The 25,658-nt window shown below is 39.6% G+C and overlaps 1 protein-coding gene across 2 annotated transcripts in view; it reads left to right on the top strand.

Annotated features, from left to right (window-relative positions):
- DIPK2B (divergent protein kinase domain 2B) overlaps positions 1–25,129 on the top strand; it is a 39,533-nt gene extending 14,404 nt beyond the window's left edge. For both annotated transcript variants that reach the window (XM_020783965.3, XM_078390504.1), the window contains exons 3-5: positions 12,260–12,433; positions 19,102–19,390; positions 24,386–25,129. In XM_020783965.3, the coding sequence (XP_020639624.3) occupies positions 12,260–12,433; positions 19,102–19,390; positions 24,386–24,726 (804 nt within the window). In that variant the 3' untranslated portion in view covers positions 24,727–25,129. The remainder of the gene's footprint in view (positions 1–12,259; positions 12,434–19,101; positions 19,391–24,385) is intronic.
- The last annotated feature ends 529 nt before the right edge of the window (positions 25,130–25,658 follow it).

Below are 25,658 nucleotides of genomic sequence, written 5' to 3'. Positions count from 1 at the left end.
CAAGGTAGTTTACCTAGTTGCAGTCCTGTGCAATATGAAGAGCAGTAGTGCATTTCCATTTATATTATGGTTATAATGGCTAATTGTAGCAATATTTGCATATATTAGTTTAAATTATCATATGCACATTTAATGACAATATCCTCAATTTTTTTAAAAAAAGAATGTCTTTCTTTTTGGTGTTCCTAATCCTGCATGCCCTCCTTTTTGGCAATGGAGACGTAGCCATGCTAGCATCTTTAAAATTAAGACCTTATTCCAGTGTGATGTAAATTATTTCTTCAGATGGCACTTTTTTATGACTCTTGTCTTATTATATGTTGTCAAGTCATCTCTGACTTAAGGCAACCCCATGAATGAGTGATCTCCAAAATGTCCTGTCCTCAACAACCCTTCTCAGTTATTGCAAACTCAAGCCTGTGGTTCCTGAGAATCCTGCCTTCTCATAATGTATCCAAAGTAGGACAATCTCAGTGTCAACAAATGTGTGTCCAGAGATAGTTCAGGCTTGTTCTGCTCTAGGATCCTCTTGTTTGTCTTCCTTGCAGTCCAGGGTATCCACAAAGGCTCCTCCAGCACCACATTTCAAATGAATCGATTTTTCCCCTGTCAGCTTTCTTTACTGTTCAGCTTTCACACCCAGACATGCAAGAGTGTGGATAATCTTGGTCTTGGTCTCCAGTGACACATCCTTACACTTGATGATCTTTCCTAGTTCCTTCATTGCCAACCTACCTAGTCTCAGTCTTCTGATTTCTTGGCTGCAGTCTCCATTTGGGTTGATGACTGAACTAAGATATTCAAAATCTCTATTTCAGTTTCTTCATTGTCAGTGTTAAATTTGTGTATTTATTCTGTAGTTGTGATGTTTGTCAACTTAATGTTCAACTGCAGTCCTCCTTTGGCACTTTCTTCTTTCACATTCACTAAAAGTCTTTTCAAATTATTGCTGCTTTCTGCCGGTAAGATGATGTCATTTGCATACCTTAAATTACTGATGTTTCTTTCACCAGTTTTCACTCCTCCTTCATCTCAATTTAGTCTTCCTTTCCATATGGTATGTTCTGCATATGGATTGGACAGATAAGGGGATAAAATGCATCTCGTCTGACATTTTTGCCTATAGGAAGCTGTTCAATCTCTAACAGTACCGTCTTGTCCACAACACAGGTTACACATCAGGACAATCAAACACTGAGGCACGTCCATTTCTTTCATGATCCACCGAGTCAAAGGGTTTGCTATATTCTATAAAACGTACATCAATCTTCTAAAATTCTTTTGTGTGCTCCAGTAATTGCTCCAGCAGTTATTTTCAATATGATCTCAAATACTTCTTCCTTTTTAGAATCCATCTTTAACATCAGGCATTTCGTAGTTCATATCAGGTAAAAGCATTTGTTTCAACACTTTGAGAAGCACTTTGCTTACATGGGAAATTAAGCAATGGTCTTTGGCATCTGGTTCATGGTCAGTTGAATTTAGTAATGCAAATCTGTTCCTTATGTGGACTGTAAATTTATCAGAAATGTTTCTTAAATTCTATTCTGGCACTTTTAGTTGAAAGCAAAATAGAAATAATAGAAACTAGAAATGTGGTGACACCTTAAAGACAAGTTTACATTTTTTTAATGTGAGCTTTCATGGACACATGGACTTTATCAGACACAGTTCTTTTAGTATTCTTTTTCAGCTTTAATATAGGATATTAATAGTTCCTGATCAATATCACAATCTGCTGTTTGTCTTGTTTTGGCAGAGAGAATAAAGCTTTTCTCCTACTTTCAGTTTTGAAGGCTATTTGATTTCCGTATTGACCATCTGGTGATTTCCACAGTAACAGCCTTCTGTTGTTGCTTGAAGCATGTATTTGCAATAATCAGATTGTTGGCTTTGCTGAACTTCTGGGAGTCATTCTCTTGCTCCCTTTCTGTCCCCTAGGCCAAATTTTCCAACAACATCTGGTTCTGCTTTGTTCCCTACTTTTGCATTCCAGCCATCTATGATTATAAGCATGTCTTGTTTTAGTGTGTGATAAATTTCTTCTTAGATACTTGCATGAAAGCTTTAAATGTCATCTTCTTCATCATTTGTAGTTGGAGCATAGACCTGAATGATGGTTATGTTGATAGGATTTTCCACAGAATCTGATCAATGTTATTCAGCCAGACCATGCATTATATCCCCTAACTTCTTGTGCTATATCTTGCCTCAACATTACAGTCAATATAGATTTTCTGAGTTTGTCGTTTCCACAGTAAAAAGCTTTGTGGTTGTCTGATGTCCCATTCCAGTCCGCTTTAGTTCACTCACACCAGGCATTGCAATATTGCAATGTTCTATGTCTTGCTTTGTGGTTTCCAGTTTACTTTGATTCATACCTCTCACGTTCCATGTTCCTGTTGTGTGTTTTTTACGGCTTTGGGCTTTTTTATGGGCATCTCTCTGAAAACTGAAAAAAAATACTTTGTTACTATTTTCTGGGACAATGCTACCATTATACGTACTGGATTGCCTCATTTGAGTCTTATGATGTCAATTTTTCTGGAAAAGGAAAATGCCCATTTTGGAACAAAGGATGTAAAATTAAATTATCCCTTTCATAATTATTACTATACATGGGTTCTTGCCACCATTTACTTATGGCTGATGGTGATCCATTTTTATCTCCCCTACAGAGATGAAAAGTAGAGACTGTTCTTTTCTGTCGGCAGTCTTTTTCACAGCTGTTTTTTCCACAGATGCTGCAGTTCTGCCTCCCAGTCCTGCCAGACTCTGAAAGTGTGGGGTTTCAAGTCATGCCTTTTAACAGTGGACGTTATGGCTTAGTTAAGGTAGTTTTGTAACTAAATGAGAAAGATCCCTTCCCCCATTTCTTGTATAGACCCCTACTTGGAAAGACTAACTTTGACCCTAAAATGTGTTTTCCAGTGTTTCCATCCCGTGCAATTCCACCTTCTGGTTTTTCCTCAGTCTTGACTTGCCCTTTGGCCCTAAAATAGTTAGCTAGGGCACATTTTCCATTTTGGGCCTTAATGACTGGGATTGTTTTAAGGATATGAAAAAATGTTGCCAGTGTCTACTTAAGGGTAAAGACAAGCTATCACTTGACAAAACAATATAGTCTGTTGACGATTCTCGGCTTCCCAGGAGAAATCTTGCTGTCAGTGTAAAAGCAAAACATCTCAATGTTTTGCAGTTGTGGTTTGTGAAATTTGTGCAACATGCCTCTAGCATCTTTTCCCTTTGCGAAAATAATCATGCAATTACCAAGGACAGTCTGGTTGTTCAGAAAGATGGTCTTGTAAATGCACAAATTCATTCTTACGCTGGCAGAAATATCTTGCTGTCTCACATACAAGAAGAAAAAATTGTGCATTGTCATTGGCTGCACAGAAATGAAACTCTTTGTTACTTCATGCCATGGCTTCCAGGTCCTGCTTCCCCTTACACCGGTGCTGACAACCTAGCCTGAAATACATACCCATGTACCCTATTTCCCTGAAAATAAGACCTAACCTGAAAATAAGCCCTAGTAGGATTTTTCAGGATGCTCGTAATATAAGCCCTACCCCAAAAATAAGCCCTAGTTAAGTGAAACCCCGCCTTCCACCCTTGTGCAGCAACCAGAAGATGACATGACTGTAAAATAAAACATCCCCTGAAAATAAGCCCTAATGCGTTTTTTTTTTGAGCAAAAATTAATATAAGACCCTCTCTTATTTTCGGGAAAACACGCTAAGCACAATTATGCAACAGAATATACTTGTTTCTTGGGCTATATGGCATATGCTGGGTCTTCCCCCGATTGCACAGTCAATCATGTGATTGGTAACATGACCAGGAGCCCAAGGAAACCCCTTGCATGATTGTGTTAGATGTGCAGTGCTTCTCAGTTGGATTTTGGTCCTCCAGTCTACTAAAATTTGGCTATTTTGCTTTAGTAGTTTGGCTTTCTTTGCATATATAAGTAAGAATGTTAGAAACTCAAAAAAATGTAAATCTTTCTTTGGAAAACTGTGTCCTCTTTTCCATGTTTTGCTACAGAGAGAAAACTCTATTACTCCACTTCTCCACTGCTATCCCTCTGGATGCAAACATTCAAAGGCTTAGGATTCCTCAGTTTGTGTTGTAAGTTGCTGTTCAAGAAACAGCAAATGATTTGTTGTGAGCAAGATGAAGTAAGCACTGATACCTTGCCTAACTTGGTAATTCCCTCCCTTTGGCAGGCTCAGCAACTGGAAATGGCATATTTCATAGAATGGTGTTTTGCAAGCCCTAACTCCCTCTCATCATTGTGTCAAGGCAGTTGTACTCCCTTGACAAGTTAGCTTCTCCTGCTGTGTTCTTTTGGATATATAGGAGACTTGACAGAAGTTATTGGGCTCAAGTAATTTTCTTTTATGGTGCAAAGAATTATGACAAACCTTAACATACTTGAATCAAAATGACAGACCATGAAATAATGTTTTTCACTTTGCCCTGCTTGACCCAGCTATCAATTGAGCAGCCTGCCACGATGATTATTTCGTCTGTCACAGTGAAAATCTTTATTGCAAACAACAAATGCTGGGGACTGAAAGCATTGCCTGCCCCAGAGACAAACAAGATTTAACTCTCCGCGTGCATGCAAGCAGAAGCATCGCTAGGCCTGGTCCCAAGGGAACCAGACTGCAAAATCTATTTATATGCCTATGCCTCCATATAGATATGGATGTAGATATCAACCTATTCAGATGTTATACAAATTTTTCTCCTGTGGGCCTGGGTCCCAAATCTTTTAAATGCCTGGAAATAACCCTGGGTCCAGTTCTTAATAGTAACCTGCATAGGAATTCACTTCAGTTCCCAGCAAACATCATTTCCAACTGAGTTGTTTGGATAAACATCAGAACTGAGGTTTAACATGAATATGTAAAACATAGATTAGCTTTAAAACAAGATTCCTCATTCAGAGCAAAATGCTGAACTCAAACATCAACCAATAGCTGATGCTAAAGGCAATGTGTTCATCCCAGAGCTTGGAAAAAAATTACTTTTAGAAATTTCTGCTCCCAGAATTTTCAAATCAGTGTGATTTGAAACTGGGGAATTCTAGGAAGTAGTTATTCCATGGTATATTCCATATTGTAAAAGGGTATTATCAGAATTAGATTAAGTAAGGTTACAAAATGTACAGGGTGTGTGGAAACAGTTTAGGCCGTCATGTTTTTGAAATAGTGTCCACCTGAGTCCCCTTAGTCTCTTCCTCCCCCATGTCAGATATAAACCCTTTCTTGAACATGATGAAGCTGCATGGTATGGATATGAAAGGCAATGTCTGGTGCACTTCATAAATCTCTTTCTCAATCACAAAAGCAGAAGCACTGCTGCTGCCCAAACTGAAAGTGTTAGTCTGAGTGCTTCTCTGGCGCATCAGCTCTTTGGGAGAAAAGTGCCTTCTTCACCATCTTTTTTGGCCCCTTGCCTTGGCTGCTTTGGTTGGATTGCACAAAGGCCTCAATGGAAATTGTCTGAGATTCACTCATATGTGCCCTACTTTGAACCAGAGACTTCTCAGACATCTTCTTGGAAGACATACAAACACACACCTGCACTGCTGCCTCCTGCTCTTTCATAGTGCCAGTGCTGAATAAGGCAGCTGGGTGACAGATTTAGTTTCGGGGATTCAGAAAAGAAGAGGTAAGCTGCCTTTTTTTTCTCCTCACATTCCCCTCAGTAGAAGCTGCTGCAGTGGGTGCAGACAGCATACCTGCAGCCTTCCCTAAGTGCCTATGTCTTCTACCCTACACATGTTTCATACTGCCTACAAACTCTTTCTAAAGATGAACAGTATCAGAAAACAGACGCTTCATATGAAAATCACACAGATACAAAATCTATTAACTTAATACATCTTTCTGTATATAACAAAATTTTATTCCTCTCCCTCTTATATTCCAAAGGGACCTAAACATAATATAATATCTCCCAGGTGATTTATATTAATCTATGATACTACTACAGTAATCCAAAATCATATTCCTAACTATATTTAGTAAACAATATATGAGATGTAAATGTAAGTATCAGCTGAGGGTTCAGAAAAGGGCACAGAAAACTGTTGCAGTGCAGGCTATACTAACAGCAAATGCTCAGAGGATTTATAAGCAGCTATGCCTACTTTTCAATTGGAAAGACTCAATGTGAAAAAATATATTCTTGTGTCATGCCTGTTTCTAAATTTCATTGGTCCAGACAGACATCATTTTTAAATTTTGCTCTCACTGCAGCTCCATTCCCTTGGGAAATGTATGACAACCCCAATCAAGTGACACTGAGTTCTCTGCCCTCACTACCTGTGTGCCAGTGTGTCTTTAAGTTTAATATCTTGAGAAATCACTCCAGGATGCCTGAGAAACAGGGTTCATTTTCACTACTTTTTCCAGCAAACAGAAACCTAGCCTTTTGCTTTCTAATCTATAGGAATAAATGGGATTTGAATATTAGAAATATTATTATAGGTATTTGGAATATCAATTTCCGGCTGGGATACATTTATCTGAATATGGCATTATTTGGTGAATTCTGACTATTTCTAAATCTGAATACATTTTCCTAGTAACAAGTAGGTCCCACAAGACTCAGTCCTGGGTCCAGTGCTCTTCAGCATTTGTATCAATGACTTCGATGAGGGGGTGCAGGGAATGGTTATCAAATTTACAGATGACCAAAAATGGATTGAATAGCTAATACTCTGGAAGACAGGAATAACATTAAAAAAAATCTTAATAGGCTTGAGCACTAGGCAGAAAACAACAGGAAGCAATTTAATAGGGATCAGTGCAAATTTCTACACCTAGGAGGAAAAAAACAAATGTGCAGTTACATGATATGGGATACTTGGCTATAAGCGAGGAGGATTTTGGAATGGTTGTAGATCACAAGCTGAATTATTCAGTGAATTCCAGATGTTTCTGAATTGGAATGCACATCCCTAATTATTACATATTTCTGCATATTATTCTCATGGCTTCTAAGTTCATGATTCTTGCGGATCTTATATTTCTGCAAATAAGTTTTAAATAATGATAAGGAAATAAGAATGTCATTTTGAGAGGAGTAATAGTACACATACTTGATTACTTTACTTGGCATGACACTTAGAAGTGCTTAGTTATATATCTTACTAAGTTGAAAGAATAGTATTCTTTGATAAATGCCCATAAGAAATTGATATATTTGTATTCGAAAGCAGACAGTGACAAAAATACTTTCTTGTGCTATAGCTCCCAAAATCATGTAGCCAACCTGCTCAGTGGCTAATCTGACTAAGAAATTCTGAGTGCTGTAGTCCAGAAAGTAACTTTTCCAAATTCTGCTGTGAATCTCATTGTCAATTACAGTGCCATACCTAATGATAAAACCAAGCAGTAATCTCTCTCTCTCTGTGAGTGAGTGAGTGAGTGAGTGAGTGAGTGTGTGTGTGTGTGTGTGTGTGTGTGTGTGTGTGTGTGTGTGTGTGTGTGTGAGAGAGAGAGAGAGAGAGAGAGAGAGAGAGAGAGAGATCTTACAAGCCCTGTCTGTGACAAGATGTCATTATTTGTTTATTTATATGCAGCAACAATGCACATGACTGCTTCATATGAATCTTCTTACTTTATACTGAAAATAACTCTCTAAGATCATTTTGGCTGAGAGGTACTGATTGACCCCAGAATACCATATAAACAGCGAAATGAACTTGTGTCTCCATGCTCTCTGTCCATCTGTCACACTATACTGGCTTTCTCTACTCAGTAGTACTATGTAAATGCTGCACTGCTGAAACATATTGGTAGAAAAGCAATGCAATACTTCAATATGCTTAATTTGCACAATATGCAAATTTGTACAATGTGCAAGTAAGTTTACCCAATTTGCATACAAATTACACTAGACAGATTTTGAGAACTAGAATATGGCAACCCTACTAATAAATAAGATAATATATTCACAATTATTGGATTGTGGAGGCAATCTTTCTCACCAAAATGTAGCTTGATACAATTTACTATCTGTGACATATTGTAGGTCTGGGTTTCAAATTTGTCATGTGAATCTTATAGTGGGAAAAATAAAAATGAATGCCTTCTTTATGGACTCATTTGAAAACATACATTATGACTTGCACTCTGTGATACAGATAAACATTCTGTATATACTTCTCCATAAGCTTCGAACATGTTCTTTGAGTTCTATTCTAGAAGAATGAAAAGAAATAATACTGTACACTAATCATTTGCCATGTTTTCCAAAATATGTGCAATTTCATTCATGTTGAGAGGAATGGACTGTATTTTGACTCTTATACCTATTCTAAAATATTCAGCAAGCATTCTGGAAAAACTTTGAACAGGTCTTAAACCAACAAGGCTAACCTTTGCGTGCCTACTCAAATGTTTGTCCCACTGTATCCATAAGACTTAACTAGCAAGTAAGTGTTTTTTTTTTTTTTTTGCAGACTTTTAGTTAAGTTAATCATGATTTAAGGCAAGTCTCCTGAGCTTCTTGTCCTTCAGATGTTGTTAGGCAGTCCTTGGCAGCCTGGCTAATTGTGAGGGTTGATGGGAGCAGACTTTCATCATGTGGAAGACCATTAGGTCCCCATCCCTCATTTAATTTAGTTTAATCCAACTTATTTCTGTGGGAAATAAGATTTGCCTTGACTCCATTGAGGAGTCTTAAAATGGGATTTCCTTAATACTGTATTTTGAAAATAAGTATCCCGCCTGTTACAAGGAAGCATGACTGGTGCAAGAGTTGTTATGATACCAGTGGAGGGCAGATTTTCTTCAGGAAAATCACTGCCTGTAACCCCTACTGATAAAATCAATTACCTAGCAGGTACTGTACCAGTGATATATGGAGGGAGGCAGCAGCTAAGAATGAAAGACTCAAATCATTTACATCAAATGCTCATCGGCTCTTTGGCTACCATCCCACCCCTGCTGGATTAAAATCAGGGATCCTCCACCCTCAAAGACGTTGGTATATCCTAAAAGAAGAGCAGAGAATGCCAGGACTATAATGTGGAAGGAAATAATTACTCCCTCTTAAAATGAATAGAAACTCAAGTCTAGGCTCTAGAGAACTGGATTGTTTGGAAATCACTTAGGGGGCAACGACACTGATGAAAAAGGCAGGAAATGCTCTAGAATGGGGATGGTCAGATTCATATTATTTCCCATTGACCACATGACATACATGTCAATGTGTATCAGAGCAGTGTATCCTCCACCCCATCTGTACTTATTTCCCTTAACAACCAGGACATCTGCTTTTTCCCCAATCAAATGCTGGGCATTTTAAAAAACCAACTTAAGACCTGGTTATTCAGACAGGCCTTCCCTCCAGGCACTACTTAATTTATTTTTCTTCCCATATTGAGCTGTTATCATTGTCTATTGCTGTAAAACTGTTATTATATATTCACTGTTTTTATCCTGCCTGTTGTGAGCCGCCCAGAGTAGACAATGTCTAGATGGGCAGCATATAAGTGCAATAAAAAAACAGACAAACAAACAAACGTATTTGCATCAGTGTAGGCATCCTTCAGTCTTGAGAGACTATGGTAATGTGCTCTGAATAGAGATCTTGAAACAGCGTCTAGTGTGGCTGAGAAGGCCAATTCGAGAGTGACAATCCCTTCCCCACTGAAGATAAATACAATCTGTCCCCTGTCCATCTCCCTGATAGATTAAAAAGGGACCTAAACATAATGTAAAATGCTAGTAGCAATGTTTCAAATGTAGTTAATTGTCTGGTGCATAGATTACTGATTTGCATAAATCATGATTTGCATAATTTCAGGCAATGGGATTGCTTAAGCCGATGCAGGTTCAAGTCTGAATAGGCAATCAGAAGTTGGCTCTCCCAGCTTCCTAGTTCAAATTGGAGAGAGAGAGAGAGAGAAAGCAATGGTGTACTTGTGGGATTGTTTGTTCCCTACAACTGAGTACCCCTTGTCTCCAAATTATTTATTCTTTTGAAGGGGATTTAGAGCAAGCATTGGTCTACTAGGGCAGTGGTCCCCAACCTTGGGTCTCCAGATGTTTTTGGACTACAACTCCCAGAAGCCTTCACCACCATCTCTGCTGGCCAGGATTTCTGGGAGTTGAAGTCCAAGAACATCTGGAGGCCCAAGGTTGGGGACCACTGTACTAGGGCAACTGGAGACCAAAGGGAAAAAAGTACAAAGAGTGAGGAGGAAACTGCTTGTTAAGGTAGCTCTTTGCAGGTTTGGAAGCTTGTTAGTGTAGCTTTTTCCAGCCTATTAAGATAGCTCTGATATAACCCTGCTTCCTGCAAATCTGAAGGGGAAAAGCAGAACTACTTTAACCAGCTGCAAACAAAGCAGATTGTCATTTTCCTCCCCTCTCCCTTATATGTAGTCAGTTAAAGTGAGTTCACTCAAGGAAATCTGACTTCTTGGGTGCAACTCCACAGTGGATCTGTTCACATTTTTCTGCTGTGTAATCACATCATTAATAGGCTATAGAGTGGAGTTGGCAGAACCAAAGTGAACATAAGAAAATTGAATTTTCACAGTGACGGTCCTTTGCGAGTGCAGAAAAGAACAGGCCACTTCACACCTATGCCAGTGTGCTCTATCCCCCCCCCCAAATATATGCCACTTAAGACTTGATGTTAGTTGCCTCTAATGTTCTGGATGTTGCCTGTTATTGGGCAACATTTGTCTGATATATTTATTAATTGTATTGTGTTGCTTCTGACACAAAGAAAGAAAGAAAAGAAAAGACTGCTAGCATGAGGGCAGGGCTAGTTCAAGCAATGTGAGCCTGTCTTTCTCCTGTGGTGGTCCTTCTGCTCTGAGGAAGCTCAGTAGGCCACTGGCCCTTTTCTGGTATATAAAACACAGGCTGCATCCAGCCCTCAAATCCAAATGAGTAGCAGAGGAATCTCTCACTTGGAAGAGGTTTCAGTGTGCAAACGGAGAATTCTTGCACACTGGAGCTGAATTTCTGCTGACTTGTGCTTTAGGAAAAACAAGAATGGCAGCAAGCAGAGAACAGTGGCCTCTTGTCCAGTTCTGAGACCCTGCCAAACTTCCTTACTTTATGAAGGGTGTGAGGACTCTTCTCTTCAAACTGGGCTCTGACACTAATTTTACTTTTGATTTACTAATTTTCTAATTACTAATTTTCCTGATGACTATAACAGTAATGATTTTAATGATGTGATTTAATGGTTTTACTAACCAAGATTTCTTTTTTAAAAAAACTTTAAACTGTTTTTAATTATGTTTTTCAGCTACCCTGAGTGTTCCTTCTAATGGGAAGGCAAGATAGAAATGTAATAAATATATACATACATAAATAAACAAAATTATTACTAGATTTTGATTAGCCCTAATAAAGTCCCATTCATTTTTAATGTTATGGCTGAGTTATTCAATTAAAATATTTCTTCTTGTTTAAGTTCCCCTTCTGCTGCAACTTTTAATTAAGAAATAATAAGATGAAGCCATTTAATTCCATGAATTTCTTTCTGCGGTGTTGAAGAGCAGTACAGCTGGAGCCAGTGGCTACTGAGGTGTTTTGGACATCAGCTCTTGGGAGCCCCAGCCAACAGAGCTAATGATAGAGGAGTTGGTTGTTATGGGTTTTCTGGGCTCTTTGGCTGTGTTCTGAATGTTGTTCTTCCTAATGTTTCAACAGTCTCTGTGGCCAGCATCTTCAGAGGACAACACTCTGTGCTCTGGTGTAGTTGTCTTGGGAGTGCCAACTACACCAGGCACTCCCAAGCCAACTACACCAGAGCACAGAGTGCTGTCCTCTGAAGATGCTGGCCACGGAGTCTGGCGAAACGTTAGGAAGAACAACATTCAGAACATGGCCAAAGAGCCTGAAAAACCCACAACAACCATTAGATCCCGGCCGTGAAAATCTTCGTGTATAGATAGAGGAGTTGTTGTCTCAAACATCTGGAAGATGAAAGGTTTCCCATTTCTGCTTTAACTGCTTCTTCAAGTACTCTGCCAAATTAGTATAGCTGTGCTCATTCAAGGGTTCTGTTCCTAAACACACAGGGGGTTGAGCTGGAAAACTACAACTCACAACTTGACCAATTGTCATATTGCTTAGGGGTTTCTGGGAACTGTAGGTCCAAAACATAAGGTTCCCAAGTTGTGCAAAAGAGACTTACGGAACACAGAGTCATTTTCTATTTCAATGCACAGAAAATATTGTTTCCCCCACCTCTTTTATCTTTCTTCCAGGGCCTGCCTACACCAATGCTTCGCTGCCCATCACAGAGGCTCCTGGACCGAATAGTACGACGATATGCTGAGGTGCCAGATGCTGGGAGCGTCTACATGGACCATTTCACAGATCGAGATAAACTCCGACTACTCTACACATTGTCAGTCAGCACTCACCCCATCATGTTACAGGTCAGTTTTCCTGTAGCATAGATCATTATATTTAAACCTGGCTTCAAGTGAGGAACAGAGGAAGAATAAACTTGAATGAAAAGTCATATCCACTGTGCTGCACAGAATTGAAGTAATACTTCAGACTATAGAATGCTTGAATCACTAGTTTAAAAATTAGCCATTTAAAAAATTTTCTTTCTTTCTTTCTTTCTTTCTTTCTTTCTTTCTTTCTTTCTTTCTTTCTTTCTTTCTTTCTTTCTTTCTTTCTTTCTTTCTTTCTTTCTTTCTTTCTTTCTTTCTTTCTTTCTTTCTTTCTTTCATTCATTCATTCATTCATTCATTCATTTATACCCCGCCCATCTGGCTTGTAAGACACTCTAGGCAGCTTCCAATATAGTGTAAACCAGGGGTGTCCAACCTTTCACCTTCTCTGGGCCACATTAGAAGATGAAAAATTGGTTTGGGCTGTGCATAAATTTGGCTTGGGCCGCATGGGGGGGCCAGCCCTAGCCATCCTCCGCAGCCCTGCTCCAAGTGCGTTTACCGGCAGCTGCGATCTCAGACAGCAGAGGCTGCCAGCTTCGACTCCGGTGGCTTTATGGGGCCGGGAGGGGGTCCACCTATTGACGGGGATGGCCCAATGCAGTCACGCAGCCCCCATGTCCCCTCCCCTCCTGCTCCTTCCTTCCTTCCCTCTCCCCCCCCCCACCGTGTGACGTGCCCTGGCCGCATTCCGGCCGCAAGCGCTGGCAGTGTATCTTGAAACTTTGGAATTTCTTTAAAAATAAAAAATTGCACTGGGCCGCATTATGAGCCAACCTGGGCCGCATGTGGCCCACGGGCCGCAGGTTGGACAAGCCTGGTGTAAACAGTAAAATAATTATACTATGACAAATACAATGCAAAGATAGAATAGAAAATAAATTAAGGGAGAATAAACAGAAAATCAGGTATTAGCTGGAGGGAAGGCCTGAATGTATAAGCCATGTTTTTAATTGAGTTTTAAAAGTGCCCAGAGTGGGGGCTGCGCGAATCTCAGGAGGGAGATTGTTCCAGAGGCGAGGAGCCACCGCCGAGAAGGCCCGGTTTCGTGTCTTTTCCTTCCGGGCCTCTCTCGGCATCAGGCTCCTCAGCCTCACCTCCTGGCTCGCACGGGTGATTCGGGTAGATCTTGGTAGGAGCAGGCGTTCTGCCAAATATCGAGGTCCTAAACCGTTTAGGGCCTTAGAAGTGAGCAGTTATTGAAAGAACATGGAAAAAACAACAACATAATAGCACAGGTCTTGCCCTAGAAATGTATAATCTGATACAGACCTTCACAGTTTTATAATCCATCAGATTAGAATATCACACCAAAATCTGACATGGGAGGCTGGTGGAAAATAAGTCTTGTTATTCTTATTAACATTAAAAAAAATAAAAGGAAACCAAGCGTTGAAAAAGTCATTTTGGGAATGTGGTTAAGTAATTTGAACTGGTGTGCTGATTTTTCCATTAGGACCATGTAATATATTCGGTTTCTTCATGGATGTAAAGATGAATTACAAGTTCCCTTCCAGTTTGTGGCAATTTCCAAACATGCTGCACTAGAGAAAACAATAATCAATTGTTTATGAAATAGATGTTCATTATTGCCTGAAAATAAGGACAGAAAAGCTAGATCTGGTGACCTTAGAAGTTTTTGCCCTGTAATAAATTGTATTTCTGTAAAAACCTCTGAACCAGTAAACCTGGATTGGAGGGCATGTCCAACACATATGAAAGTACATACTAATATCCCCACATTTCCTCCAACAGGATGAACTGATACAACTTAAATGGCATGGTGTAAAATTCCATCTGTGCAGATGGTCACCCCCAAATTGCTTTCCCAAACAATTTAGGTACCTAATTTACAGCCACAGTGAGATTCAATTACTATTTCATATAATTTTGAAGCCAACCCTCATTAGATGTTTTCTGAGGCTAGTAGCAATGTTTCAAATGTAGTTAATTGTCTGGTGGCCTGTACTTTGACTGCTTGAAGGGAAGAAAAATGAGCAACCTGAAATATTTGAGACCAGGAGGGTGAGATAGTACTTGCTTGATTTAACAGTTGCTCCCCTGATTTGGGGCCAGAACTATTATACAAATCTCTTAATTGATATAAATCACCATCTTTCCACAATTTAAACTGACTCCATTAATCAACATCATAAAATAAGGGATAGCTAAGGAAGGAGGTCAGTAGGGATGGAGCAGAAAACAATTTATTTTGCCAGTCTTTCCCAATTTTTGCCAAATTTCTAATGAATGCTTTGGTTATCAGTGGTATGGAATTAAATTATATAGGGAGAAATAAAAGCCCTTTCAATGTTTCCAAATTCTGAGATTCTATTTCCAGTGGTACACATGTCGGAGGCTGGGAGCCAACAAATATACAAAGTATTTGTTTTATCTGCAATGCTACGTAATCGACTTTAAAATTTAAGACCTCCAATGCTCCATATTTTTATTATGGAAAATCACTGCATGAGATACTCTTGATTTCTTGGAGCTATGAATAAAATTTGTACACATAGTCTGCCAGTACTTAGACCACATCTTATATCACTGTAGGCAGGACCTGAAGGAGATAACTTAACCTAGGCAGAATTGACATGTTATGTGACCCAGTAATGACAGATTCAATTTTTGCCATTGCATTAGTTTTTATTTAACTAGATGTAACAGTGATTTGTAATTTAAGGTATTAACATTAGACAATTCAGAGGGAATCATAACTCCTACTTAAAGACTCCCTGAATATTCATTTCTGTCCTGAGGAGACTAGCTAATGGTTCAACTGCAGACAAAAAATTATAGGAGAAAGTGGGCAACCTTGTTTATTCCCCCTAGTGATATTTATAGGATCTGAGTCCATTTTATTACTTCTTACCATGGCTTGGTGTTAATCATACTATTTAGGCAATATTCTTAAGAAAGGACCCTCTATTTCCATGCCTCACATACTTACCAAATGAAATGCCATTCCAAGCTATCGGAAACTTTAGGGCATCAAACAACTCAATGGTGTATGTATTGTACCAGTATTTTGAACTATGATATATAATGCTGAACAGTCTTCTTATTGGAGCAGAGATTTGTTTCTGTTTTATCTATCTGTCTGTCTGTCTGTCTGTCTGTCTGTCTATCTATCTATCTATCTATCTATCTATCTATCTATCTATCTATCTATCTATCTATCTATCTATCTATCTATCTATCTATCTATCTATCTATCTATCTATCTATCTATCTATCTATCTTATATACCACTCAGTAGTCTAATACGCACACTCTGGGCGATTTACAACCGCCACATATAAACTGCAGGCAATATAATACCAACTATTAACAATGAAAAGCAATAAAAGATAAAATAAAACCACATGACTCATCGAATCTGACAAAAGTAAGCAAATCTAAACCACAGTTGGACAGCGAATGGCACACATTAATAAAAGGCAGCTTTGAACAATTCTGTTTCAAGTGGCTTCTTAAAAACTGGGAGGGACAGAACCTAGTAAACCTCTATTTGTAATTTATTCCAAAGATATGAGGTTCCAATAAGAAATGCCCAGTTCCTGGTGGCAACTTTCTTGGCCTCCTTAGGTGTTGCTATTTTTTTATGAAGAGTGGTCTCCAGCAGGGCCCAGCAGGCCCATAATGGTTTCAACAGAGATCTGCCTGTTGCTCCTGCCCCTTTGATAGTTATAGGACTGGGGGTGGGGTATCTGATGAAGTCTAGCCCTAACTGCATTGGTACATTGATACAACTTTATCATGCCTTTTGCCCAAGTAGTAAAATGCATTTATTTATTACAGCACATGATTTTCTTCATCTATGCATCCTATATTTAGCATGCTTTGTTTCATGGTTGGTTTCTGGAATGTAATCATGGACTTCATTTGCAGATTTGATTGCTAAGTAATGTGCCTCTGATGAACTCCCACTGGGGGAGGGAAGCACAGCAAAGCAAAGTGTGCTGCTTATATACTGCCCCCTGGTGTTTAACACATTCTCTGGGCAGATTACAATTTAATTTTGAATGCTGCACATTGCCCCACGCTGCAAGCTGAGTACTCAGTTTACCGGTCTTGGAAGGATGAAAAGCTAAGTCAGCAACCTCAAAGCAGCTGGTGGAACCTGGGATCAAACTCTGGTTGTGAGCTGTGTCTTCACTGCAGTTTAACCACTGCACCACAAGAATCCTTACAAGGCTCATGAGGGAAGATCGCAGAAAATATACATTCCTATTTTTTGTCATTTGTCTTTCTCTCTCCCTGCAACCTCTCCATGTACACAGATTTCTTTTTAAAAAACTAACAAAGGTCAGAACAAATAACTACACACCAAGCCTGAATCAGTGCATACAAAAGAATCTTGCACTTACCTGCACATTGAATGTGCATGTAGTACACCAGGTCCTTTGATGTAGCTCTCAGTGAACACACTGAAATACACAGCATGAGCTAAGTGACAAAATTGCAAGTCTGCCAATTCATGCACCCGGCAGCCAATTGGCATCACTAGTTTGCCATGCACACACTCCAGTCATTTGGGAAGAGAGAAAGAAAATTATCATAGATCAAAAAGAAAGGGTGCAGGGTGATTTTTATGAATTCAAGGTGAAACTGCTGGTAGAGCAGCCCTCCATTTTAAAGCTTAGCTTTTAAATAATGAGATTCTGGAAGCTTAGTGGTATCCTAAACAAGAGTACAAAAAAAGAGTTCACTGTCAAGAATTCTGGGATATGTAGTGCAAAAATATTTTTCCCTCAGCTCTCTTCTAAGCAGCATTTTGATATTCAGTACTATGAGGTGACATGAAACGACTAATTTACAATTAAAAGAACTGCAAAAAGTCAAGTCAATCCCTTTCAACAGTCTTATGTCTTAATTTCTGGAAAGCCTGAATAGAGTTGACCAGCTTAATGAAGTCTTTCAGCTTTGGGACACCAATTGATGTTGGACCCTAACTCCTATCACCTCCAGCAAGCATAGTGACTGGTTAGAGATCATGAACATTGTAATCCAGTAACATCTGGGGACTCAAGGCAAGGAAAAGTAATGCTCAAGCGGTCTAAACAAGATAATAGTTTCAAATATGATTAACATATTATATTTCCTTTTCATGGTTGGTTTCTGAGTTTATCTGCTAATTTACTGTTTGCAGTGAAAGCTGAGGTGTACTTAATCTGGTGGTTCATTTGTGAATCCTTGCCTTTGTTTTGTTTTGTTTTGTTTTTTGCTCTTTCTGACAATTTTGCAGCAGTTGCTATAAAAATGAAAGTGACAGTTTCTGAGTCTGTTAAATTACAAAAACAATGTAAGTAGAATTGCATGTAGTATGGTTGGTTTGACTTATTCATTCACTTGATCTTTGTATTCTTGATATTTTGTTACTGTGTTATAAACTCTCCAGAAAAATGCTATGCACTAATGGGCTGATATATAAATGTAATATTTGTTTTAAAAATGGAATAGTCAAATCTTACTTATGCCTTGAAAACTATTGGGTTTAAAGATAGGTGTGTTTCTCTGGAAATGAACACAAGCAAGTGTAACTTTGACTATGTATGGTAAAACAGACATGGTTAGAGACATAGTTAAGCTGATTTTCTAGTTTTGTGCCTTCGAGATATTTTGAACCACAGCTCCCAGTGTTCCTGACCACAGACCACACTAGCTGGAGCTAATGGGACTTGGAATCTTAAACATCCGGAGGGTGCTAGATGGTGAAAGGTTGTGCTAAATAAACGGAGCCTGTTCATCTCTTGCCGGGTTTTACTGGATCAGCTCTGCCTCACAGCACCACAATACAATTAATAAATATATCAGGAGTGCAGTTAGATATTAAGAAAACAAAGGCCAAAACAATATCTGCAGAATTACATAGGAGAGCCTGGCGTGCTCTGGTCCATGGGGTCATGAAGAGTCGGACACGACTAAACGACAACGACGACAAATAGTAACAATGAGTAAATTGAAATGGTTAAAGATTCTGTATACTGTGGTTCAGTCATCAATCCAAATGGAGACTAAGGCTAAGAATTCAGGAAAAAAACTGAGACATGGGAGGGCAGATATGAAGGAGCTAGAAAACAACCTGAAATGTAAGAATATGTTACTACAAATCAAGGCAAAAATAATCTACACTGTGATATTCCCAGTTACTATTTGCAAATGTGAAACCTGGACAGTGAAGAAAACCGACAATAAAACAAATGATTCACTTGATATGTGATGTTGGGGGATGGTTTTAAAGATTCTATTGACCAACAGAAAGACAAAACAGTGGGTGCTATATCAAACCAAGCCTAAACTCACTCAAGAAGCAAAAATGACTGAATTTAATGTATCAGACTTAGGGCAGATCTTGAGAAGACAAGACTCACTGGAAAAGACAACCATGTTGGGGAAATTTGAAAGGCAACAGGAAAAGAGGAAGACTGAACATGAGATGGATTGACTCAATAAAGGAAGCCACAGTCTTGAATTTGCAAAAGCTGAGCATGGCTGTTAAAAAGAGAGCATGTGGATGTCCCAAAGTCATAGGGTCGCCAGTCAGAAACAAGTTGACAACACATAAAAGCAACAACTGTTTATCTTTTTTTAAAAAGTACATCATCACCAACACATTTTGTATTTCTTCTCTTTGATAGATTTTCCCTGGAGCAGAAGGGTGGCCATTTCCAAAATACTTGGGATCCTGTGGCCGACTGATAGTCACCACCAGCACCAGACCTCTGAAGGAATTTTACAGTGTATCCGCAGATGTCGCGGTGGATCTGGCGCTTCAGCTCTTTGCTGTTCTTGATTCCATGGTGAATAATGACCTGAACTATTTCTTCTACTTTACACAAGTCGATGCTGGCACGTTTGGTGTCTTCAGCGATGGACGTCTTTTTATCCGGGATGCCAGCATGCTGGGAGTCATTGACAATCAGGAAGGTACTCACTATTGTCTTTGAATAAGTATCTGTCACAAGAGGGTGTGAGATAAGATGAAAAATAATTTTATTCACCTGTTCTTTCCTTTCAAACACTTCATGGTAGATCAGTTAATTAAAAGTACAAGAATCAGCAATTAAGTGGCAGTCTCTATGTCTAACTGTCTGATTCTGTGTAGTTGTCAGGTTAATGTATTGAACTGAACTGAAACGCAAACACATTACGCTCTACTTAAGTATACTGGTTCCAGGTTGTCAAGAAAGTGGCTCATTTCAGCCAATGTCAGAAGGGGACACATCACTCGGCTCTTTCCAAGTGCCACCTTGCACTTGAAATATAAACCCTGCCACCTTTTTGAGCTCTGCTGTCTGAATGACCCGTAGCTTCCAGCATGTGGAAAGGCAGCATGTTAGGAAAAGTTCTGAGGCAGGTTTTCTCTCAGATATATTAGCCTTCTCCATGAAATGCAGCTGGCTATGTGTTTCCAAACAAGGGAGCTGAGCTGTTCAGTCCCAGTATATATTGCTAGATGTCGTCTGATATTTATTTAGTTATGTTTAACTTATATGCCACCTTTTCTCTCAGGAGGGACGTGGTGGCGCTGCGGGCTAAACCGCAGAAGCCTGTGCAGCAGGGTCAGAAGAGCAAGCAGTTGTAAGATCGAATCCACGCGACGGAGTGAGCGCCCATTGCTTGTCCCAGCTCCCGCCAACCTAGTGGTTCGAAAGCATGCAAATGCAAGTAGATAAATAGGGACCACCTCGGTGGGAAGGTAACAGCGTTTCGTGTCTAAGTCGCACTGGCCATGTGACCACGGAAGATTGTCTTCGGACAAAACGCTGGCTCTATGGCTTGGAAACGGGGATGAGCACCGCCTCCTAGAGTCGAACACGACTGGACAAAAATTGTCAAGGGGAACTTTTACCTTTACCTTTCTCTCAGCAGACGGACTGAAGGCAGCTTATAAAGAATTTAAAAAACAAGAATAAAAACAATTAAGAATATAATGTATGACAGCACTAAAAACAATTAAGCCTATTAATCGCTTAAAAGTACTGAATAAAACACTTTTAAAACCATTTTAAAACACTTTTAAAAAGATAACACCCCTTCCTTAGCAGATATGAATTAATTATTATTAATTATTAAAGTCATGGCTAAAAGGAAGGGCTTTGGTCTGCCAGTGGAAGGACAGCACAGAGTGGTTTAGCCTGGAAAGGAGTTTCGCAGCCTATCTGGAGCTACTGAAAAGGCCTTCTCTCATGTCTGGACCAAGCATGCCTATGAGGTCGATGGGATCAGTAGAAGGGCCTGCCCTAAAGATCTCAAAACCCAGGATGGTCATATCAGGAGCTGCAACCACTTACTCTGGGAGAGTTTGGGTTGAACTTCTATGAATGAATGAATGTCTTCTTCCAGTGAATGAATCAGAAAGACATTGAACTGTTTGCAGACCAACTTGCTTCAGAACCTAGATTTATCATAGAATAATGGAGTTGGAAGTCCAACCCCTTGCTCAATGCAGGGATCCAAATCAAAGTACATCTGACAGATGGCTGTCCAATTTTCTCTTGAATTTTGGAGTACTCACTGCCTCCTTAGGTAATTGGTTCAAGTGTCATACTGGTCTAACAGTTAAGAAGTTTTTTCCCCTGATATCCACCCTAAATCTGGCTTCCTGTAGCTTGAGTCCATTATTATGTGTCCTGCACTCTGGGATAACTGAGACCTGATTCTGCCTCTCCTCTGTATCACTATCCTTGATGTACAGTATCTTTCAGATCTCTTCTTGGCCTTGTTTCCTCAAGGTTAAACATGCCCAGTTCTTTCAGTCTTTCCTTACAAGGCTTGGTTTCCAGTCCCCCAGTCATTGCCCTTATTGCCCTTCTCTGAACTTATTCCAGTTGTTTTGGGTTGTGTTTTTTTTTTTGCATCCTTTTTAAACTGCATTGCCTAGAACTCAAGACACTGTAGTGGTCTTGAGCCTCAAGACGAGGCTTAACCAGTGCTGAATAGAAAGAACTAGTATTCTGCAGGATTTAGAAACTATACATCTGTAAGTGCAGCCTAAACTAGCATTTGCCTTTTTTTGCAGCTGCATCATACTGTTTGCTCATATTCAACTTGTGACCTGACTGGTCTGTAGTACCCAGGTTCCTCCTTTTTGCTCTTTTTGAAGCCAGGAACAACATTAGCTCTCCTCCAATCATCTGGCGCTTCACCCACCCTCTGTGTTTTCCAGAAAAAAATTAGAGAGTGGTTCTGAAACATCTTCAACCTGTTCCTTCAATACTCTTGGATGCACTTCATCAGATGCTGGAGATTTGAACTTGTTAAAAATAATAAGGTATTCCTTGAGTATTTGTATATCAAGCTGCACTCCTATCCCCTCCACTTGTATTTCACATTTGCTTAGACGGTTATAGACTGTCTTTTGGGGAAATACTGAGCTAAAATAGGAATTGAGCACTTCTGCCTTTTCTTGCTCATTTGTTACAATTTTTCTGTCTCCAGTGAGTAGCTGAATCACTATTTCTTTTCTGTTTTTTATTTTCTGTCTTTTGGTAGACATGCACCTGAAAAATGTGTTTTTCTTGCTTCTACTGTCTCTTGCTAACCTCAGCTCATTCTCAGCTTTTGCTTTCTAACGCCAGCCCTACAATTCTTTGCTGTTTGTCTGTACTCTTCCTTCGTGGCCTGGCTTTCCTTCCACTGTCTCTCAGAGTTCCCCTTACTGCCACTTCTTCTGCCAAGTCATCTCTACTGGTTAGACTCAAGCCAAGGATAACAAAACCTATAGTTTCTTCTTCCACTTTTTGCTCGAGAAAATTATGAGCAACACAAGCCAGGAATTTCTTGGAAGATTGATATTTGGCAGAATTTGCCTCCAAACAGATATCAAGATAATTGAAATCTTACATTATTGCTACTTTGTATCTCTTTCAAATTACTGCAGCTTTTCCAAAGGTTTAATCTACATCTTCTCCTTTATTAGACAGTTGGTAGTAGACTTCAACTACCATACTCCTTTTGCTTTTTGCCCAAATTATATTAATCCAGATGCTCTCAATGGGACAACTAAGCTCATCCTGTATTTCTGTGGAGGAATATTTATTTTTTGAAATATACTGTCACTCCACCTCCCTTTCTCTATTTTCTATTCTTTTTGAACAATTTATATCCTTCAGTTGTATTCTAGTCATAGGAGTCATCCCACCAACTTTTAGTTATTCCAGTGGTTCCCAACCTTGCGTAACTGAGGTGTTCTTGGATTGCAATTCTTAGAAGCCTTCACCACCAGCTGTACTGGCTGGGTTTCCTGGGAGTTGCAGTTCAAAAACACCTGGTATGCCCAAGATTGGGAGCCATTGAGTTATCCCTATCAAGTCATATTTGTCTTCCTGAACTAAGATTTCTAGTTCTTCTTGTTTGTTTTCTATTCTCCTGCCATATAGATACTAGAGATTGCATGATTTGTGGCCTTCTTTTCTTTTCACATGTTTATGAAGATTATTATTAGATAATATTATTAGCTGCTTGGTCTGTTCCTCTTGTTGTGCATAAGCTTTCATCTATACCTCTGAGCTTGTGTCTCCCTCCCACCTCCAATTCAGTTTAAAGTCTTTTTGATGAAGTTCTTCATGCTGTGGCCAAACACACTCTTTCCAGTCTTTGTGAGATGTAACCCATCACTTGCCAGCATCTATCTTCCAGGAAACATAGCCCATGGTCCCAAAATTCATGGTTATAGAAGGTTATAGAGAAAACATTTGTTTTTAGTTTGTTATTTTGAGGCTCAGGTGAATAACTTTTTAATCTGCACTGACAGTCATTTTAGAATTTGACACAACTTTATTTTCATGAGTGTTCTTTATTTTAGTTTTATTAAACACTGATTTGTTTTAATCAGAGCTGAATGAGGCAGCCACCTTAAGATACAGGACAGTGAAATCAGCAAATGTGCACTCTTAACCACACTTGGGACCCTGTTGTTTTGGAAAGGCAACCAACTTCCTAAGTAAGGAGTAGGAGGCTGGAGACCGTAGTTTCAGGGGCAGCTACTTCCCTCCCTGAAAGTGTGGGCATAGGGGCATCAATAATGCTTCCCTTGCTACCTGCAAGAGGAAGAGGAAGAAGCACAAGAAAGCACAAGAAAGCCATCACAGGAGATTTTGGTGTCTTAGACATGGAAAGGAGAGAGGTGATGGCAGTTTGGGACAACAGCATACGGCTGCACCAAATACACCCCTTTCAGCGATGATGTGGTTGAGAAACAGGATGCAGAATAACTCACCTCTACTGTAAAAACTCAGAGTCTTCCTGCATGCCTGCCTCAGAGGAGCCTTGGGGTTTGGCTAAATAGAATGAATCATTCAGAGAGGACCTGCCTTTGAGGACACCCTAAGCCAGGCATTTTGGAAAATGCCAGACCTGCACAGTAGAGCCAATAGCTGTATATGTTGCAGGTACACACTGCCACTTTACATAGCCACCAATTTATTCTCTTATTTGGGGTTTGGACACCAAGATCCATGTGACTCACCCTTGGTAAGTTTTTCTTCCACCCCCCAGTTAGTAGGGTAGCAGTGCAACTGACACCACCACAACCATCATTTTAGGGGTGGGCCAGCTTCAGCCACTGCCTTCCCTTTCATCCGCGGTGGGGGTAGGGTGGAGGGAAGCCTGCACATTGATGTCACTTGTTCTCTTGCAGTTGTAGGGGGAACAGGGTGATGGATCCCAATTCTAATTATTCTCTAGTAAGCCACTGCTGCCATGGCACAGTAGAAGAGCTGGCCCTGGTTTTCGTTCGCCAGCTGCTGGATTTATTGCTGTTTCAGTACAAGTAATTTTGTTAGAGGAATACCATTGTAATTTTATTTGTTTTTAAAGTTCCTGTTCACCACCCAGGAAGCTTCAGTAACTGTGAGCTAAAAATGTGTCTAAAGTAATATACAAATTGATAACCCACCATTTTGCTTACCTTTTTGTTAGATAGCCACTTGATGACTGGACTACAGGAAGAAAAGGACATATTTAGCTGCTTGATGACAGATTGCCAGAATGCACTCCCCTCCTGTAATTCTATAAAACGCACTCAGAGCCTCAGCATGGTGTGTATGGAACTTCTGCCTAAGCTTTTAAAAGATAAATTTCTGCCTCCGATGCAGGTGAAGATTGACAGTACTCTGAGCATCTGTGCAGACAACTTTCTCACTGAGCAAGAGGTTATCATAGCAGCTGAGGTGTTGGTAGAAATTTTGAAACCCTTGCAGATCTGTGATTCTCATTTTGCCTACCGCTACCCTGACTGCAAATATAGCATCAAGCCTTAAAATCAATCAATCAATCAATCATCAATCAATGGAAAAACTTTTCTAGTATGCTGGATTGTCCTCTCCTTATTTCTTCTGCCTCCTAAAGTGAAATCATCCATCTACTCCCATCCATTTTTGAAGTGGAATTATACACCCAGCAAGATACTAATACTAATTTTGCTGCATAAATAGACACTCATTTATTGCACTAACATTCCAGGGTGAAATTGTGAATGTTTTGGGTTAACCCTTCAAAGACTTGCAGCTCACATGTGACTAAATATCTCCTAGCCACTTATTATTTATCCATTATTTTCTAACCTCATATTTACTTCATCCTAAGAGATTTTTTAATAATATGTATACCCCATAGCCTAGTTATTGAAAAGGATGCAGTCCTAATAAAGACTTTTAGAGCCTCTCTAATGTGCATTAAGCTTGTGTTAGGATATTTACATTTTCTCTCTAGAGAGCTGCTTTGTACATCTGCACAGAAAACAATTCTTGAATCAGCTACAAATAGCTTTCCTGACCACTGGTAGGGGATGGGATCGATTGTTCCCCATGATGCAACAAAGACATACTGCTATCTTGCAGCATAATCTTCTTTTCCCTCCAGTTCTGGTGGAAATGTAAAACAAACTCCAAAAGTCCAACTGGAAGTCATACACTCTTTAATTTCCCTTTTGTCTCAGACTGACTTTTTGGAATCAGTAACTGCCACTGGAACATTTGGGTCCCACCACCTGACAGCTTCCGAGTCACCATCTTCCATTACATGTGCATAAAATTTTGCTGTCCTTTCTTTTCTCTTCCATCCAGAGTAATTCATTTGTTCTTCTGGCCTCCTGTGAGGACAGAGACAGATGAAGTGAAAGGCCTTGGACAATCATTGAAGGAGGGGAAACGAATCTTTGCCAATGAGTTCTCTTCTAGCAATTTGGAGAAAG

Source organism: Pogona vitticeps, chromosome 3 (assembly GCF_051106095.1).
Source record: "Pogona vitticeps strain Pit_001003342236 chromosome 3, PviZW2.1, whole genome shotgun sequence".
NCBI lineage: Eukaryota > Metazoa > Chordata > Lepidosauria > Squamata > Agamidae > Pogona > Pogona vitticeps.
The sequence above is the reverse complement of the archived record's forward strand: the minus strand, read 5'-3'. Positions and strand labels throughout refer to the sequence as shown.